At 57.5% G+C, this 16956-nt stretch overlaps 1 protein-coding gene across 1 annotated transcript in view; it reads right to left on the bottom strand.

Annotated features, from left to right (window-relative positions):
- Nucleotides 1-1456: 1456 nt before the first annotated feature.
- Nucleotides 1457-16956, bottom strand: part of COL9A2 (collagen type IX alpha 2 chain) — a 30121-nt gene continuing 14621 nt past the window's right edge. The window contains exons 5-36 of the mRNA XM_029945843.1: nucleotides 16905-16950; nucleotides 15597-15671; nucleotides 14348-14383; nucleotides 14200-14262; nucleotides 12888-12941; nucleotides 12740-12775; nucleotides 12614-12637; nucleotides 12231-12284; nucleotides 11856-11909; nucleotides 11726-11773; nucleotides 11442-11498; nucleotides 11307-11360; nucleotides 10977-11030; nucleotides 10530-10583; nucleotides 10381-10434; nucleotides 10215-10268; nucleotides 8620-8673; nucleotides 8158-8211; nucleotides 7872-7925; nucleotides 6874-6918; nucleotides 6438-6491; nucleotides 5774-5827; nucleotides 5420-5473; nucleotides 5263-5334; nucleotides 4972-5007; nucleotides 4823-4867; nucleotides 4693-4725; nucleotides 4310-4456; nucleotides 4020-4074; nucleotides 3513-3701; nucleotides 2634-2711; nucleotides 1457-2247 (exon numbers count right to left, since the gene is read on the bottom strand). Of these exons, the coding sequence (XP_029801703.1) occupies nucleotides 2048-2247; nucleotides 2634-2711; nucleotides 3513-3701; nucleotides 4020-4074; nucleotides 4310-4456; nucleotides 4693-4725; nucleotides 4823-4867; nucleotides 4972-5007; nucleotides 5263-5334; nucleotides 5420-5473; nucleotides 5774-5827; nucleotides 6438-6491; nucleotides 6874-6918; nucleotides 7872-7925; nucleotides 8158-8211; nucleotides 8620-8673; nucleotides 10215-10268; nucleotides 10381-10434; nucleotides 10530-10583; nucleotides 10977-11030; nucleotides 11307-11360; nucleotides 11442-11498; nucleotides 11726-11773; nucleotides 11856-11909; nucleotides 12231-12284; nucleotides 12614-12637; nucleotides 12740-12775; nucleotides 12888-12941; nucleotides 14200-14262; nucleotides 14348-14383; nucleotides 15597-15671; nucleotides 16905-16950 (2041 nt within the window). The 3' untranslated portion in view covers nucleotides 1457-2047. The remainder of the gene's footprint in view (nucleotides 2248-2633; nucleotides 2712-3512; nucleotides 3702-4019; nucleotides 4075-4309; nucleotides 4457-4692; nucleotides 4726-4822; nucleotides 4868-4971; nucleotides 5008-5262; nucleotides 5335-5419; nucleotides 5474-5773; nucleotides 5828-6437; nucleotides 6492-6873; nucleotides 6919-7871; nucleotides 7926-8157; nucleotides 8212-8619; nucleotides 8674-10214; nucleotides 10269-10380; nucleotides 10435-10529; nucleotides 10584-10976; nucleotides 11031-11306; nucleotides 11361-11441; nucleotides 11499-11725; nucleotides 11774-11855; nucleotides 11910-12230; nucleotides 12285-12613; nucleotides 12638-12739; nucleotides 12776-12887; nucleotides 12942-14199; nucleotides 14263-14347; nucleotides 14384-15596; nucleotides 15672-16904; nucleotides 16951-16956) is intronic.

Here is a 16956-nt window from a genome sequence, read left to right as displayed (position 1 = left end):
GTTCAAGGATAAGCGTGGGGGCTGGCATGACTGGAGTAGAATGTACCGGGACCCAGTGTAGACAGTAGGTCAGAGAGCCTTAGGAGAGTCTTATGGATCGGATCATAAGAACATGGGTTTTTCCCTCCAGGCTGGTGCCTAGGAATCAGCCCCCTTTCAGCCCCTTCGGATGCCTGAGTCCTAAGGAATGAGGTGTGACTCTGCATAGGATTCAGAATCGTCCAGTTACAGTGGTAACTGAAATCCTCCAGTGGACCTGGTCTCTGGAACGTGGCAGAGAGGGACGCAGAAAGAGCCCACAGCCAGCACACGAGGAAACCTCCAGGAGGTGTACACTGGCTCCCTAAGCCCAAGGCTTCAGGCACTGGGACAAGTACAGTGACTTGGCTTAGGGAAGGGGGCACCCCTCCCCACCAGGTATGACTCACCTCCTGCCTGCTCCCACTCTCTTCCCCTCACCCCCCTGAGCATGTTCCAGCAGCCACAGCAGCCATGGGGCCTCCTGAGGGAGGGGCAGGGGAGCTGGGAGGCTGGGAGACAGCATCTGCTAGAGCATTGAGGGCGAAGCCACCCCTGTAGCCCTTGGGGCTACCTCACCTTGTCTTTCCTGTTTGTCCGTCATTTGGGATAAGGAGGCTGAGATGTCACTGGTGTGTGTGTGTTGAGACAGGGGAGGGAGGACTGGGGATGGGCTAGTGAGATGAGTTTTCTGTCCTGCTGTTCAGAGGAGAAGGGTGCCCCAGCTTGGGTGGGGACCTAGTGCCAAGTTTTGGGTGAGTGTAGGAGGGTCCAGGCTTCAGCAAATGCTTGGACCTCAGGCTGGAGTCCTGTGCCTTCAGGGGGAGGGCGGGGGGAGGGGAGGAGGTATGCTGAAGCCAGTAGAATGCTTCATTTGGGGGAGCAAATGCCCAAACCAATAATGTAGCATGGGATTGGTCACTCCCTGAAAATCAAAAGCTCCCATCCTTGCATGGGTCCAAGGTACCCGCCGTGTCTTTCCCTGCTGCTCCTGCTGCTGGGGCGGCCTTGCCGGCCTACAAAGCTGTGAGGCTGGGAGTGCCCAGGGACACAGATCAAATCTGAGCCAGTCTCCCCTAGATGTGCTGAGTGGAAGTGATATGAGTGAATGTCACCTCTGCTCTAGTCGATCCTGGTCCCAGTCTTCGAAACCCCTGAATGTAAGAACCAGATCTTTCAATCCCTACCAGTTCTTGCCCCAGGCCAGCGCACCGTGGGTACCGGGTCTCACAGAGGACCTTCTGTGCACCAGGCCCTGGCAAGACGCTGAGTGTGCCCAGCTGGGACATGGCTGAAGGGATCTGCCCAAAGTTACACAGCAGGTCACTGTCCAGTTCTTCCCCAGGTTATTCCCACAGATGGCCCTCAAACGTGCCTCCTTTCAGGGACTCCTGTGCACCCTGCCCAGACAGTGGCAGCTGGGAAACTCCCATCCTAGTCTGTACCCAAGTCAGAGGCTTTTATTTACAGAAAGGCCTGGGTGGATCTCAGGAAGGGGTGGGGATGGGAGGAGGTAATGCCAGGAAGAGAAGGGAGATGGGTGTTTAAATACTCAGATGGGAGGGAGGCAGGGAGGAAGTAGTGGGGCTGGCTTAAGGATGGCCACCTCTGGGGAGTCACCCACCAGCCGTCACCCAGCAAGTCCAGGGGAGGAAGATGGGATCAGGGAGGGGCAGAGACCTCAGTCCACTTGCCCCAAAGAAGATGGCCGCTGGAAGATGGCACAGATCAAGGAGACATTTGTTTTGGTAACTTCTGAGTCGTCCTCCAGGAAGGAAAGCCACCCATCTGCTTTAGAGCTAGGACTTTCCAGTGACACTAGCCCTGGCTCTTGGCCTCACCTTTTCATTCCAGTGCCCTCCCTTCCCTTCCCCCATGTTTTAGCATTTCCTTTTTCTCAGGTCCGGGATCCCAGATGAAAGGTCCTGAGAAAGCTGACTTCCTGGTCTGAGGGATGGGTGGGGGGGTGTCAACCCAGAGGGAACCCAGTCCTTTCCCCCAGGATGCCCACTCTGTCCCAGCCTCATGCTCAAGGCCCCTTGATGGATCCAGGCTCCGTGAGGCGTGCAGAGGCGTAGGCTGAGGCTCCAAGGCAGGCCGCAGGCTCACAGAAGCCCGGCAGCCCCACGGGGCCTGGAAGGCCTGGTCGGCCTGCTTCTCCCGGGGCCCCTGGGGCCCCTCGAGCTCCATCTTTGCCGTTGATTGCTTGGCCAGGCCGGCCAGGGAGTCCTGTGGAAGGGAGAAGACCAAGACATCAGGGTCTCCTGTCTCGGCTGGCTGTAGGATTCTAAGTCTCATTTTTCAGGGAAGTAGTGGGGGTGGGATGAGGTCAAGGATGAGGCCAGGAAAAAGGGACTGCTCCAGACCGGTTCTGAGAAAGCCGCATTATCTATTTCTCCCAACTCCCAATTAGTGAGTCTTGGGAGCAAATGCCTCTTCATTTTCCTGCATGAAGCAGATTTTGGTACAAGCCAGAATGTCCTCAGAATCTCAGCTGTCTGGTTCCCAGCCAGACACCACCCAGCAGCCCACTGGTGCAGAGACCCAAGTGTCTGTGGGTCTGCAATCCCAGAGCTGAGGGACAGAACTGCTGCTGGGCAGGGCCAAGGTCTTACCTGGGATCCCCGGGGGTCCAGGCATCCCGGGATGCCCTCGACCCATCTCTCCCCGGTCACCTTTCTCTCCGCGTTTTCCTGTAGAAAAAGAAAGAAGCCTTCATTTTTCAGACCTGGAGGATGTTTTTTTCTACTTTAGCTGCTATTTCATTTCTATTTCACACACAGCAATTATTCCTGTTTTATGCTAGTTTTTAATAGGGGAAAGTTGGAAATGTCTGCAGAATTGGTTAAATAAAGGAAGGTCCAGACAGGATGGAAGACTACAGCCAATCAAGTTCATTACAGGAAAGCATCTAATAATAATAATAGCTAGTATTTACTATGTGCCAACTCTACGTAAATTACCTCCACATGTAATCCTCAGGACAATGCTATGAGGTGGTTGTTATTAACATCCCCCATTTTACTGATGATAAATCTAAGGCCCAGGGAGATTATCAGGTAACTTGTCCAAGGTCTATAAGGAGAAAGTGGCAGAGTCTGGACAGATACCTGTTTTGTGACTCTCGAGGTTGCATGCTTTACTACTTTTCTAACTTACCTCCCCGCTTCTAGAGACATGGAAGTATGTTTATGGGGTATCACTAAGCAAATTTATAACAACACCCCCCACAAAAAAAACCTCAAGTTCTAAAATAGTACATTCATTTCCATCGATATTCTACTGAGAAAGCAAGCCCAGGAATCACATACAACTTCTGGAAAACTTTGCTGAGGGAGTCGGGGAAAGTGAACTTTATTTGGGAGACGGGGTTGATGAAAGAGAAAACAAGAGGCTGGGCCATCAGCCCACACAACCCATAACCCAATAGAGGTCTCGCCTTGGCCAAGTCCACTCCTGCCCAGCGCCCACCACCACGGTAGAACAGCACTCACCCTTGGGCCCTGTGTTGCCAATCTGACCCACAGCTCCCACGATGCCAGGAACACCCCGAGGGCCAGGATGCCCGTGGGGTCCCTGCTTGCCTGGGTACCCAGGAGGCCCTGGGGGTCCCGGAGGCCCCATCATCCCAACTGCACCCAGGGCCTCCCGCTTCGCACTCACAGCGACCTCTGCCAGTTGCTCTGGAGGGAGGGAGGGAGATGAGGTCTGTGAGATGGGGGTGGGTTCCGTGAAGCCGGAGGCAGAGAGCCCCACCCCCAGCCCCGGCCAGAGCCTGGCTCCTAGGTGAGCAGACAAGAAAGCCTGGGGTTTAATTTCCCATTTCCCTGAGGTTTGCAGAAGTCGAAAGTCCAGGGAGGACAGATGTACATAGGTGGCAGAGCTGGAATGAGCACCCAGGCCTGCAGACCCCTGGGCAGGGCCAAGCGGAGCAACTCCTAAAGGGTGGCGTTGCGCTGGCTTGGACTGGGAGAAGGAGGGGCTGCTGCCCCCGCCCTCACCTTGCATCATCTTCATCATCACGGCCACGATGTGCTGGTCACTGGCATCTCGGCCCTGCGAGCAGAGAAGGCCTTCCAGGAAGAAGCCCCTGGCCGGCTCCCATTCTCCCACGGAAGTTATCGGCAGCATCCGGACAGACACCCCTCCCGCAGCACCCAGCCCCAAGCTGTCCAAGGTGGGGCCTCAGGGAGGGCAGCTGGCTCCGGGGACTCCCAGCCTTTGAGGGGTCAGCAGCGCCGGCAAAGGGATTTTCTACCGGGAGACTCCCGGCTCCCGGGGGCCGACTCACCGCCACGCCCTGTCTCCCTGGCAGTCCCGGCACGCCTCGGTCTCCAGCCTGTCCTCGAGGGCCGGGGGGGCCGGGGTAGCCCTGCACGCCCGGGGCGCCCGCATCCCCGCTGGGGCCCGGGTAGCCGGGTTCTCCGCGGACTCCTTGCTGCCAGGGCGGGGCGGGCAAGGGGTGTGGGTGCAGAGAGGAGGTGAGAGTTCGCACGCGCAGGAGAGGGGTGGGGGAGGGGAGGGGAGGGTGGAGGAGTGGGAGGAGAAGAGGGTGGACTGAGAGGAGAAGGGGAGGGGAAGGTGCAGGAGGCCAAGACAGCGGCCATTCCTCGCCCCACCCCCGGCAGGGGCGGCGAGACAGGAGGCAGGCGGCGTTGCGGGGGCTGGACTCACCTGTCCCTTGGGCCCCGGCTCGCCAGACTCGCCCTGCAGGCACAGGGACGCCCGGGTCACTGGGCGCTGAAGCCCCAGGGCCCGCCCCCCTTTCCCACTCGCCCCGGCCGCCCCCGCGAAGCCAGCTCACCTTCTCGCCCTTCTCTCCGGGGAGGCCGGCCACCCCCGGGTCGCCCTGCAAATGGAGCACAGCGAGTCAGAGCAGCGGCGGACCCCCATTCGCCGCCGCCGCCGCCGCCCCCCGCCGGACGCGGGGGAAGGGGAGGTGCTGGTACTCACCACGCCGCCTCGGGGTCCGGTCTTCCCTGGGGAGCCCTGCAGCAACCAGGAGTCAGGACTGGTGAGTTCCCCTGTCCCGGGACGGCTGGGTCCGGGGGTCCTCCTTAAACCCCGGGCCCGGCCACACCCCTCTGCAGCTCCTCCCCGTCCCCCAGGGCCACCTGGGACCCGCCCGACAGATTTTTCTGCGACGATCTGGAGCGCTCAGGAAGGACCTAACTGAGCTTCATCCTCCCCCCTCCCCCCATCCTGAGGCCTCTTGCCCAGGTATTTTCCAGCCCCATTTGCTACCTTGTCTCCCTTGATGCCGGGCAAGCCTTGGGGCCCTGGAATTCCGGGAGGCCCCTGCTCCCCTTTGGGGCCCTGAGGACAAAAGAATCCAGAGTAGTAAATCCAATGAGGTGTCCGGACATGCCCCCCGCTGGCCCTCACAGCCGCCTTTACTAACCTGCCGTCCTTGAGGGCCTGGCTGCCCCACCGGCCCCCTCTCACCATGGTCACCCTGAAATGGAAAGAGAAGATGACACACAGGCTATCAGTAGGGGCACCCGCTCCTCCAGCACCCCCTCCTCTCCAGACCCCAGACCCTCCTGGTCAGGATGCCCTCCATCCCTCCACACCAGCACGGAGGCCGTTTGCTCCATTTTACAACTAGCAAGCTGGGGCCCTTGCTGGGAAGGCCTCACAAGGCTAGGCAGGACTAGGCAGGTGCTGGAGCCATTGATAGGACCCAGATGCTGGGTCCAGTAGTGCCAGCTGCTGCGAAGGCCCCCAGGGTGGGACCAGTGTGCCAGGCACCTACCTTCTGTCCCATGATGCCTCGGGGTCCGACTTCTCCTTGAGGTCCTGGCTCTCCCTGGGGGACAGAAACTGGGAGTGAGCAAAAGGCCTGGGGCATCCCTCCCTTCCACAGCTGGCTAACCCCTACCCTCCCTGGGTCTCAGCTAGTTCATTTCATCATTTATCTCCTGTTCTTCGGATCCCTGTCCTTTTCCTTCAATAGGACCCCACATCATTGTAGTCAGTCATCACGAGATCATTTATTTAATATCTGTCTTTTCCACTAAAACTGTCAACTCCATCTGAGTAGGAGACTATCTCAGCCTCTCACACAGTTAGTTGCAGGTATTTGGTGAATGTTTATGGAATGAATGAATGAATGAATGAATGGCTCTGCTGGATTCTTAGCCCCAGTCAACTCAGCTATCTGAGGACGTCATACCCATACAGAACAGAACCAATCCCGCCATCATTGCACTGTTCGTAGAGAAACAAGGACCCAGAGAGGAGAAGGGGAGTCTCCCTGGGTCAGTGGGTCAGTGGCACAGCCCAGACTGGTATTCAGGTCCCCCCAGACTAGGGCTTCACCCCACACTCTCACCCAGGCTGCATACGCTGAGTGCAGGGTCTTCAAGCCTGGGATGGGGACTAATGCGAGACCCCTGTGTCAGGGGAGAGGCACTCACCTCCTTCCCAGGGGGACCAGAGAATCCAGGGAAGCCCTGCTGGCCTGGCTCACCCTGCAGGAAAAGAGTTTTCAGATCAGTCCGGGGGAGGGGGGCAGTCAAGCTTTTGATTTTGGAGAAGCCTGATGAACCCTAAACAGAATCTAGAACCAAGTGAGTTGGGGAGAAGGTGTTCTTGGACAGGTCCTCTGGAGTTCATTGATTTTCCTGTTTGTTTCTCCTCTGGTTGGGAGTCATGCCTTCCTGTCTCCACAGAGGGCTGGGGGAAGTGGCAGGAAGGAGGTGCTTAGGCCCTAGAGACTTGTGTCCAGGCCCTGTTGTTGAGCCTGGGGTGAGGCCTGGACCTTAGGGTCTTTTAGCCATGCCCCTGGACCCTGCCCCCAGGCTCCCTTGCTCAGATGAAGCCAATCCTGTCCCCAGCTTGAGGTCACCTCACCTTGTCTCCAGGGCCTCCTTTTGTCCCAGGCTGGCCCGGCACACCCTGGAGAAAGAAGTTGACATCAGTTTGTACCCTGGCACTGGGGAGCCCCAGGCACCTCCTGCTTTACCTCCCATTCTGATTCCAGATCCCCTCCCTTTCTCAGCTCTGGTTTATGGGAGCTGAACAACAGAAGGCTCAGTCATGGCATCACAAAGTTGACTGTGCCCTGAGCCCTGGTGGGAGAGGACAGGGGTACAGAGGGCCCTGTAGTCTATGGGGAGAAGAGAAGCACCCTGTGTTCATAGGCACATGTGAATGCCTACAGTCTGTACATGGGCATGTCATCAGGCTTTGGCCTCAGCACCTCCAGCAGGGAGGAAGGGGGCTCCTGTGGACTGGGCTTCCAGAAGGTGTGGGATGGAGGTGGCCCTGAATGGTGAGAAGGCACAGAGAGATAGGGAAGGGCATTCCAAGCAGAAGCACCCACAAAGGCCTGAAAGTGTAGCGGGTAGAAGAGCCAAGGCAGTGTTGAGAAAGGTGAAGACACAGAGAGGGCTGGTGAGGATGGAAGGGTACGGTGGGGTCAGATTATGGTGGCCTTGAATGCTAATGAGCTGTGAGGATAAGCCTGGCAGTTGTCCTGTTCACAGCTTTCTCTGCCTCTCAGTGTGCCCTGGGGACTCAGAAGCTGTTTCTTGAATGACTGGATGGAATGACTATTCCTGGAGGTAATGAGGACCATGGAAAGTGCCTTAGCAGGAAAGAGGCAATGTGGAGAACTGGAATGGTAAAGAGAAGATGAGAGCAACTGTCCACATGATGGGGCCTAGGCCAGCCCAGAGGCCACAGAGGTGCTGGTGAGGCGGGGCTGGGTGGGGACAAGGACTAGAGCAAGATCCCCGGGTGTGGATTTCCACCTCACCAGCCACTCGTGCACCCTGGGGAAGTGGGCCACACTGAGCAGGAGAAGCAATTTGCCCATGGGGCCGCCCCGGACTCCACCCAGTACTCACCGCCAGGCCCTGGTGGCCTTGGTTTCCTGGTCGTCCCGCCTGTCCTGCACTGCCCTAGGAGAGACGGAGAACCAAAGGCACAAGTGAAAGCCCCAGCTAGAGGGTCCATGGCTTCTGCCCAAGTGCAGGTAGGGAAACTGAGGCCCGGAGGCAAGCAGGGATGCATTAGTGACACTCTTGAGGATCTGAGGCCCTTAGGCCTCCAGGAGCAGTATGATGAGACTCAGGGCCTGAGCTGAGAGGACCCTGGCCACCCCCCAACTCCACCAGCACTCCCCATTCCTACCTTTATGCCAGGTGTGCCTGGGGTCCCGTCCTTGCCGTCAATGCCTGGGGGACCCTGCTCAGAAGGAAAGGGGGGAAGTGCCTGGGATCAGGCCACCCACCCATTTCCCTCTGTGACAGCTGTAGTGTGTAGGTAGGAAGTGGGTCTGGTTATCTCAGGATCCCCCACCAGCCAACTGAGAGACGGGGGCAGAAACAAGAAGAAGATTTGGGGTGATGGGCCACAATCCTTCCTCTGTGTGGATGACAAGTGTCCCAGATTGCCACAAGCTTCCCCAAACCTCTGTTACATCACAACCCCATTTATAGGGGAAAGAACTAAGGCACAGAAAAGGCATTTCTTAAGGTCACAGAGCTGACCCGCCAGCAACAGAGCTCAGTCTAGAATCCCAGGTTCCTCGTTTCCTGAGAGCTTGGACAGAGTTGACCTTGCTCTCTGGCTGCGTAGGCCTGGGCCACTTACGGTTGCTCCCTTCGGGCCTGTTATTCCCTGGGGTCCTCGAACACCTTGGCTGCCCTGCAAAGTACATAGAAATGAGGTCACCTTTGGGATGCTAAACCCCATCTGGCTGATCAGAGAAGGGAACAGCTGAGAACAGTGACCTCTGGCTCTCAGGGTCCCTCTTGGCACAGGCCACATTGTGCAGGGGCTGGAGAAGAGGGGTCTGGGACCCAGCAGGGAGGGAGTGGAGGTCAGTGCCAAGCTGAAGGGACTGGGCTGGGCTGGGCAAGTGCAGGGGAAGGAACGAGCTCTCACTGAGACCTCACCTGGGCTCTGAGCTCCACTTACATGAAAGAACACAACCAAATACAGTGTGTGGACTTTGGGTCTTGATTTGAACAAGAACCCTGAAGAGACATTTTTGAGACAATTGGGAAACACTGAACATAGACAGATATTAAGGAATAACAGACATTTACTGCTATTAAGGAATAATCTATAATTTTGTTGGTATGAAAATGAATGATACTATAATTATCACTAGAGGAAAATTGCTTATTTTTAAGATATACAGACAGAAGTATTTAGGGGTGAAATTTCATGATGTTGAGGTATTTGCTTGAAAATATCAACAACAGGGGCACCTGGGTGGCTCAGTCAGTTGGGTGCCTGGTTCTTGGTTTTGGCTCAGGTCATGACCTCACAGTTTGTGGGATCAAGCCCCACATCACGCTCTGGACTGAGCATGGAGCCTGCTTGGGATTCTGTCTCTCTGCCCCGCCCCCACTCGATCTCTCTCTCTCTCTCTCTCTCTGTCTCAAAATAAATATTTTTTTTAAAGGAAGAATATAAAATATCAACAACAAAGTAGTGGCTTAGTAGGGCAAAATGTCAATTTGGGGAGACAGGTATATAGAGATTCAGTGTATAATTCTACTTTTATGTGTGTTTAAAAACAGAAAAAAAATTTTAAGAAAGTTTACTTTCTGCTCAAATTTTCTGTAAACTCAGAACTGCTCAAAAGAAAGAGTCCATTAATTTAAAAACAAGTTAAGAGAACTGGGATATAGACCAAATCCCATTAGCCCCATGGCTGAGTTGCTGGAATTTCATTGTCCAGCCACAGTGAGCACGGAATTGGATCCTATGCCTTCTCTCAAGTTGTATTTGATCAGCACAGGCTGGGCTTGCAGGAAGTGGGGGTGGTGGGTGAGGGGCTCCCAGCACACAGGCACTGATCACTCACCTGCACAGACACAGGGCAACACGAACACACACACTCACTTACAGACACACAAAGTACAGACACAGAGTAACTCATGCACACACACCTATGCATTCGCATAGACACACGAAGCAACACACTTGTGCGCACCCTACAAACACAGAGTAACACACACACACACACCCCCAACCATCCGCACAGAAAGAGTAATACACACACACATATTCCCATAGACACACAGAGTAATGCGCGTGCGCGCGCGCACACACACACACACACACACACACACACACACACACTCATACACTCACACACAAGCCTTGGGTGGAGCTGAGCCCCACCTAGTACTCTCCAGGGACCCTGGCTGGACAAAGGGTGGCTGAGGACTCACCACATCGCCCTTCTCCCCCGCTCGGCCCGGTGGCCCCCGGGGACCTTCCTCTCCCTGGCAAGAAGGACAAACAGGCATCCAGGTCACATGGGCTCAGGGAGAGCCACACTCCCCGTGCAACCCCGGGAGCCCTGGCCTGGAAGATGTATGCATGCAGGACACTTACCGGTGACCCAGCAGCACCAATGGAGCCCACCATGCCTTTGTACCCACGAGGACCCTGGGGGAGAAAAGAGTTACAGTCAGTCCCAGCTGAACCCCAGAGGCCAGAGGGCTGGTCATGACAGCTCTTGCAGGACACCCCGACTTACGTACCATCTCTCCTTTAGGTCCCTCCATGCCCGGGTAGCCTCTGATGCCCTGGGGACCCTGTCAAGACAGAAGAATGACAGCAATGTCAATTTCAAGCCCTACTTCAGGATCCCTTCTCTGACCCCACCGCAATCTTCACAATCCCCTTCTGAGGTGGGTGGCATAGTCCCTATCTCAGAGAGGGGACACTGAGGCTCAGAGATGGAGAGGGGCTCACCAGGGTCACTCAAAGGGACAGTGGCAAAACCTGCGCCCCAGCTGAGTCTTTTGGCTGACAGCCTTGGTTCCTGGCCCCCAATTTCTGACAGCCTCAGCCTCCCTCTCTCCACCCAGAGACATGCCCACTGGACGCAGGTGTTTCTTTTACAGGTTAGAGGGCAGAGCAGGGGAATGGCTCCACTAAGATCCCCTAGGATGAGGAGAGGGGGCCCCAGGAGAAGTGTTTCTTACCGGCGGTCCAGGCATGCCTTGCTCTCCAGAGGCACCCACGTCTCCCTTGGGACCCTATGGGGCAGGAATGAGTGATCAGATGGGCAGGCAGATCCAGAGAAAGACCTACAGACAACCAAAGACACCATCCCCTTCCGAGAAAAAGCAGACAGGAAGGACCCTAGAAAGCACGGGAAAATGGAGGCCCAGCAAAGAGAAAGTACTTAGGGCTCCTGCCTCTCCACTCAGTCCCCAGAGGCCCACAGGGGAAGGAGAGGGGATGAAGAAGGGGCGGTCCCTGTTAGACCCTCTTTACCCACACCTCTGTAGCCCAGTGTTCCTCATACTCACGGGCCTTCCCTGGCGGCCAGAATCTCCCAGAACCCCACGTTTGCCAGGATGCCCCTGAAGGGAAGGAGGGAACTCAGTGTGAGGTCCCTCCCAACCACTTGCTCTGCTCCCCAAAGACTTGGGCCAGTAGCTCACCTTCACTCCCTGCAGCCCTGGGGGGCCTTTTACACCCGCTGGACAGTTGGTTGGACACTGGAAAGAAAATCCCACCAGGTTCTGTGGTCACTGGCCTGCCTCAGGCCAGCCAGCCAGTGCTTCCTGTCTTACCAACCCCCAAACCCACCTCTCACCCACTTAGTTGAACCTCCGCACCTCAGCCCCTCCCAATCCCACTGCCTCTACCTTCAAGGTGGACCCACCCCTTCCCTGCATTAGCCACCCGCAACCCCCCCCCCCCCCGCACGCGGGCTGCCTCTCACCAAGAAATCCGCGCTGCCTTCCAGACCCTGGATGGTGCCCGGGCGGCCCTGAGAGGAGATAGATGGAGATGGAGCCTGACCTGAATCTTTCCCACCTCAGGCTTGTGCCAGGTGTTCCGAGGACACTTACCGGTTTGCCAGGTGGCCCCGGGGGCCCTGATGGCCCCTCTGGTCCAGGGTCCCCCTGGAAGCAAGAGGGGCCAAAATCATATTCCTATCCAGCTCTGCCAACATCACTCTGCCCCCTCCAGTCCCTGCTACTGGCCTACAGTCTACCCTGTCCTCCAGGTCACAGGGAGATAAAAGGCTTAATTGCAGGAGGTGGCCCCAACTCTTGGCTTTCCTGAAAGACCTCCAGGAAGGTGGGAACCGTGGAAGACCAGACCTGAAGGGGCTCCCGGAGGCCCAGAAGCAGGCCCAGGAACTGCTGGAGAGACACCTCAGCTTGCCAGCTTGGAGGTAGAGGCAGGGGGGCAGAGTGAGCAGAGGGGCGGCTGGGGCTCACCTTGGGACCCGTGATTCCAATCTCACCAGGGAGGCCAACAGGTCCGGGTGGTCCCTAGGAGGAAAGCTGTCAGTGGCCAGGATGCCTTGGAGGGTTAGCTCACCCTGATACAAAGGTAGGGGCACCCAGAGGCCCCTTCCCCACTTTTACTTTGGAACCAATGCAGGAGAGACTGACAACGTAGGGCCTTAAGGGCCAGAGAATCCCAGAGCCGGAAGACAGGCCCAGAGTGAGCTGGCCCAGAGTTCTCCGGTAAGTCTGCCCGTTCTGAACACCATCAATGGTATCCTGGCCCCTCCCCTTGATGGCCAGTTCCCTGGAAGCCCTATTGTATTGCCCTTCCCCAAAAGTCCTAGGACCCTGCCCCATCCAGAAGGACTTACAGGAGGTCCAGCAAAGCCAGGGCCCTGGAACAGAAGAAAAGAAGATTGGGTTCAAGGCTCTTTCTGCAAGTCCCCCCCTCTACTCACAAAGAGTCCCTTGAAGCCCTTGTGGGTTATTATACTCACTGGCAGGCCAGGGGGACCTGGGAGGCCGGGCTGGCCCTGCAGGAGCAATGGGAGAGGGTCAGAGGCTGGGGTCTCCTAGGTCTCTGCACCTCTCTACCAAAGCCCCTGCCTTGGTTTGCCCAAGCTGAGTCCCCATCAAGTCACTCACTTTGACTCCAGGGATCCCCATGGGGCCAGGCTCCCCCTTGGCTCCAGTTAGACCCTGCAGAAGAAAGAGAAGGTAGATCAGCAAAGGGCAAATCTGCTTCCTGAACCACGGGAGAGGGTGCGGCTTGAAGTCTCTCCTAGGGGGGCCCAAGCTGCCTCCCCCCCACCCTCATGAAGGGCACGTGACCTCAGCACGTTGCTTTGCCTTTCCCCAGTTCTCATAGCAATCCTGGAAGGCAGGCAGAAGGATTACTCTCTTATGAAAGATGAGAAACCAAGGCCCCAAGATTTGTCTGCACAGGCCTCACACCTCCCAGTTTAAGAGCCTAGAAGACCTAGATGTAGGTCTGGATTGGCCATTTTCGTGATGTCTGTCTGCCCTTGGCAACTTTTGCTGAGCCTTAGTGTTCACATCTGCAAAATGGGTTAATCATGTTTACCTTTCTGGATGGATGTGAGAACCAATATGCCAGTGGAAGGCAAGGTGCTTCTTTTTTTTTTTAATTTTTTAATGTTTATTTATTATTGAGACAGAGAGAAACAGAGCATGAGTAGGGCAGGAGCAGAGAGAGAGGGAGACACAGAATTCAAAGCAGGCTCCAGGCTCCAAGCTGTCAGCACAGAGCCTGATGTAGGGCTCAAACTCACGAACTGTGAAATTGTGACCTGAGCCGATGTCAGATGCCCAACCGCCTGAGCCACCCAGGTGCTCCATGGTGCTTCTTAATCTTTGCAGGTTGTGGAAAATTTGCAGGGGCCCTGGTGGCTGTTGGTGGCCATGGTGACCCCTCTTTGAGCCATTAGGGCTTAGGCAACTCATGGGACCTCTTTTTTCTCCCATCTTTCAGTGGCTGACCCAAGTGCACTCCTCAGTCAGGTGACTGTCTCCATGGCTCTGTGTCCAGGAGCCTGTGACCTTGGTGCTCCTGGGAATTCTGTGGTATCGACCAACAAGGTTCGTCTCCTGCATCGCTCCTGGAGCTGCGAGGGGTGGAGTAGGGAAGGAAATGGGGAAGGAAAGGACAGTGCCATCCACAGTGCTCGATCTGCTACTCGGAGGCCAGAAATGTGAGCCTAAATCCGGCTACTACAGATGAACAGAACCCCTCTTTGGACCCCGATGTGCCTGTGACTCATGCTCCTGGGGTGGCTGTGAGGTCACAAGTCACATGGAGCCAAGGGAACTCAGAGCTATATTCGTCTCCACCTTGCTGCCCCACTCTGAACAGAAGAGCAGAGAAGATCCCAGAACTGGACTCGGGAGGTCAGTGACTGGAGCCCTGACTGGCTTTACCAGACATTCGGGAACTCACATCAATCCCAGGCTTCCCGTCCGGCCCATCCGGCCCTGCTTTGCCAGGCTCTCCCTTTGGTCCCTTAAAAACAGAGGCGGGGCACATATTAGCCAGAGGAGGCCAAGAACCAGAAAGGTTAAAGGTCAAAGAGGAAAAAAGCACTCACCGGAGGCCCAGCTTTCCCCGGGGGCCCCTTGTCACCCTGCAAGATACAAATTGGTTAGACAGCACCTTGTGGCTCCGCTACTTCAAATGGGCAACCCTGGCTGGCGGGCCCCACATGCCCCTCTCCTCAGTTTCTTCTCTTCTGTCCTGGGTCCCTTCAGCCTTGCTTTTTAAAAATTTTTTTGAAAATAGCTCTTTTTCCCTCAAAAAAAAAAAAAGTCATAGATGGATTGAGACCAACCCCAGCCAGGTTGGAGAGGTGCTGTCAACAGGGTTGCGGGTTCTAGATATACAGATGTTGGTAAGGTGCTCGTTAGAAGACCTGCAGATCAGGTTGTGGGCACCACGTCACCTCAGAGAGTGGGTGCCTCTTGGGTTTGGGCAAGTGGGTTGGGGGGGAAAACATGGGACTTCCAGAAAAGCATGAAGGGGAGGTGAACTGGGCGGGCAGCAGCTCTTTTCTGGACTGGGGTCAGGAAAGGAAGAGACTGGGGCAAGAGCAAGGACCAAGAGGGCCTATGACGAGGGTCAATCCAGTCTGTTCCTAAGGCAGAAAGGCCCTCCTTCCCCAGTGACAAAGGACCCGTGGTGGAGGACAGCCAGCGCCTGTGGAGTTCAGGGCCTGCAGCAACCAGAAAGTCTGGCAGGGACCCAGCGCCCTGCGTTTGGAGGGAGGGGGCGCCAGGTTGAATAGAAGTCTGTCCAGATGGGTAAACATGGAGCTGACCTCCTGCGGGAGCCTTCTGAATGAGGCATTTAACCCTCACCATGCTAGGGAGAGCAGGAAACAAGCCCTGCTCCTTCTAAATCGGGGAGGAAAAAAAAGGCAGAGGGAGGGTCCGGAGTCTGGCTTCAGCCGGTCAGCGGTCTGACCAAGACTCCCAAGCCACCCTGAAGAAGCATGCAGACGTGCCAGGGGGCAGGGCGAGAGGTTAAGGCGTCTCTTATCCCCCCAAAGAAGGGAGAGTAGGGGTGGGGGAGAAGGAATCGCTGAGCTGCGGCTGGCAGACGGAACAGCAGCCCCTTGTCCGCCGGTGGCTATAACGGGCTTTGCTTCTCGGCGCTAGTTCTGAGGTTTGCCAGAACAAACGGGATCCTTGTGGCGCAGGCCGGCGCCGCCTACTGACAACAGGGGGCGCTGCACCTCCAGGCACCCACTGCCGCCGCCGCCGCTCCCCGCCCCCGCCGCTCACAAAGTTTGCCTTTGTCCGCGGCCTCCCTCCCACTCCCGGCCCAGGTCGGAGACTCACGTCGATGCCGTCCGATCCAGGCACTCCCGGCGGCCCCGGGGGACCCGGGGGCCCAGGCTCTCCGGGCGGGCCTCTCTGAAAACACACAGAGGGGCGCAGCCCTCAGACTGTGCAGGGAGCTGGGGGTCCCAGCGGCCAGCCTTCCCGGGAAAGCTGCGCGCGTGCATTTATTGAGGACCTAGTGTGTGCCCCCACACGGTGTACCACTGCCTATACCGTCGTTTGAAATGCTCTGAACTGTCAGGCGGATACTATTAGGAGCCCCAGTTTGCAGTTCAGGAAGCAGGCTCAGAAGGATTATGAATGACCGCAGAGAGTAAGTGGTGGAGCCAGGATTCAGGGCTGGGTCCGCCCGCCTCCTTCTACCGGACCGCGCCGCCCTTGGGGCTGTCTCGGCGGGGAATAGATGCAGATGCCGACGGCGCAAGTGAAGCGCAGGTGGTAGGCGAGGCGATGCACAGCAGACTGCTGGCTCCAGTGAATGGTTGCTCGTATTATTCTTTTTAGATGAACATCAGGTATACTTGGTGAGTAGGTACCCCTCCCTCTCGTTCGAACGGAAAGTGGAGGAGGCGCAGGGAGAGGGGGCGTAGGGAAGGGAGGCCAGTTCTCCCTTCCCCTCAGAGCACCCCTCTCCCAGCACCGTTCCTTCCTCGGGTTGCCCTCGAATGGGGGCCAGCCCAGACCTAGGCAGGGGTCCCGCGCCTGCCTGGTGCCCGAACCCTCCCCTGGTCGAGAAGTGCCAGGCTGGTGCCCGGGTCTGGCCCCTTCGCACCCCTGTCCCGTTAGGCCCCCAGCATCCCCCACCTCCGACGGCCCTCGGCAGCAGGATGGGGGCGCGAGAGTGGGAGCCGGACCGTGGGGCAGCGGCTGGGCCGGAGCGGCGTCTGGCTGGAACCCGGGGGGCCCCCAGAGAGGAGGCGGGGCGGAGGCTCCCGAGCCCTGTGAATGGGCACCATTGTCTCCCCCGCCACCTGGGCTCTCGGGGCTGCCAGGACCCAGCGCCAGCTCCTGGCCACGCTGCCGGCTCCCAAGCTGGGCCGAGTGGTTCCCGACAGGGTCCCTCTGGCTCCCCGGCTCGGCCGCCTCCTTTCGCGGAGCCTGGACGCACCCCCCGTGCGCACCCACCGTGGGGACGCGCGCCGCGGGGCGGTACGAAGCGGGACGGGAGGGGGGGTGGACAGGGGGGCGTCGGGGGAGCGGGGAGACCGGCTGAGTCCTTCAGCAGCCTCCTGGGCCCCGCACCCCGGCCCGCAGACCCCGCTCCCCGCACACTGGCGCCGGCGTGGCGGCGGCCGCGGGACTTACGATCTGCGCCAGGGCGAGGGCGAGCACCTGGAGGAGCACCAGGAGGCTGCCG

The sequence above is a fragment of the Suricata suricatta genome, chromosome 8 (assembly GCF_006229205.1).
Source record: "Suricata suricatta isolate VVHF042 chromosome 8, meerkat_22Aug2017_6uvM2_HiC, whole genome shotgun sequence".
NCBI classification, from domain to species: Eukaryota; Metazoa; Chordata; class Mammalia; order Carnivora; family Herpestidae; genus Suricata; species Suricata suricatta.
The sequence above is the reverse complement of the archived record's forward strand: the minus strand, read 5'-3'. Positions and strand labels throughout refer to the sequence as shown.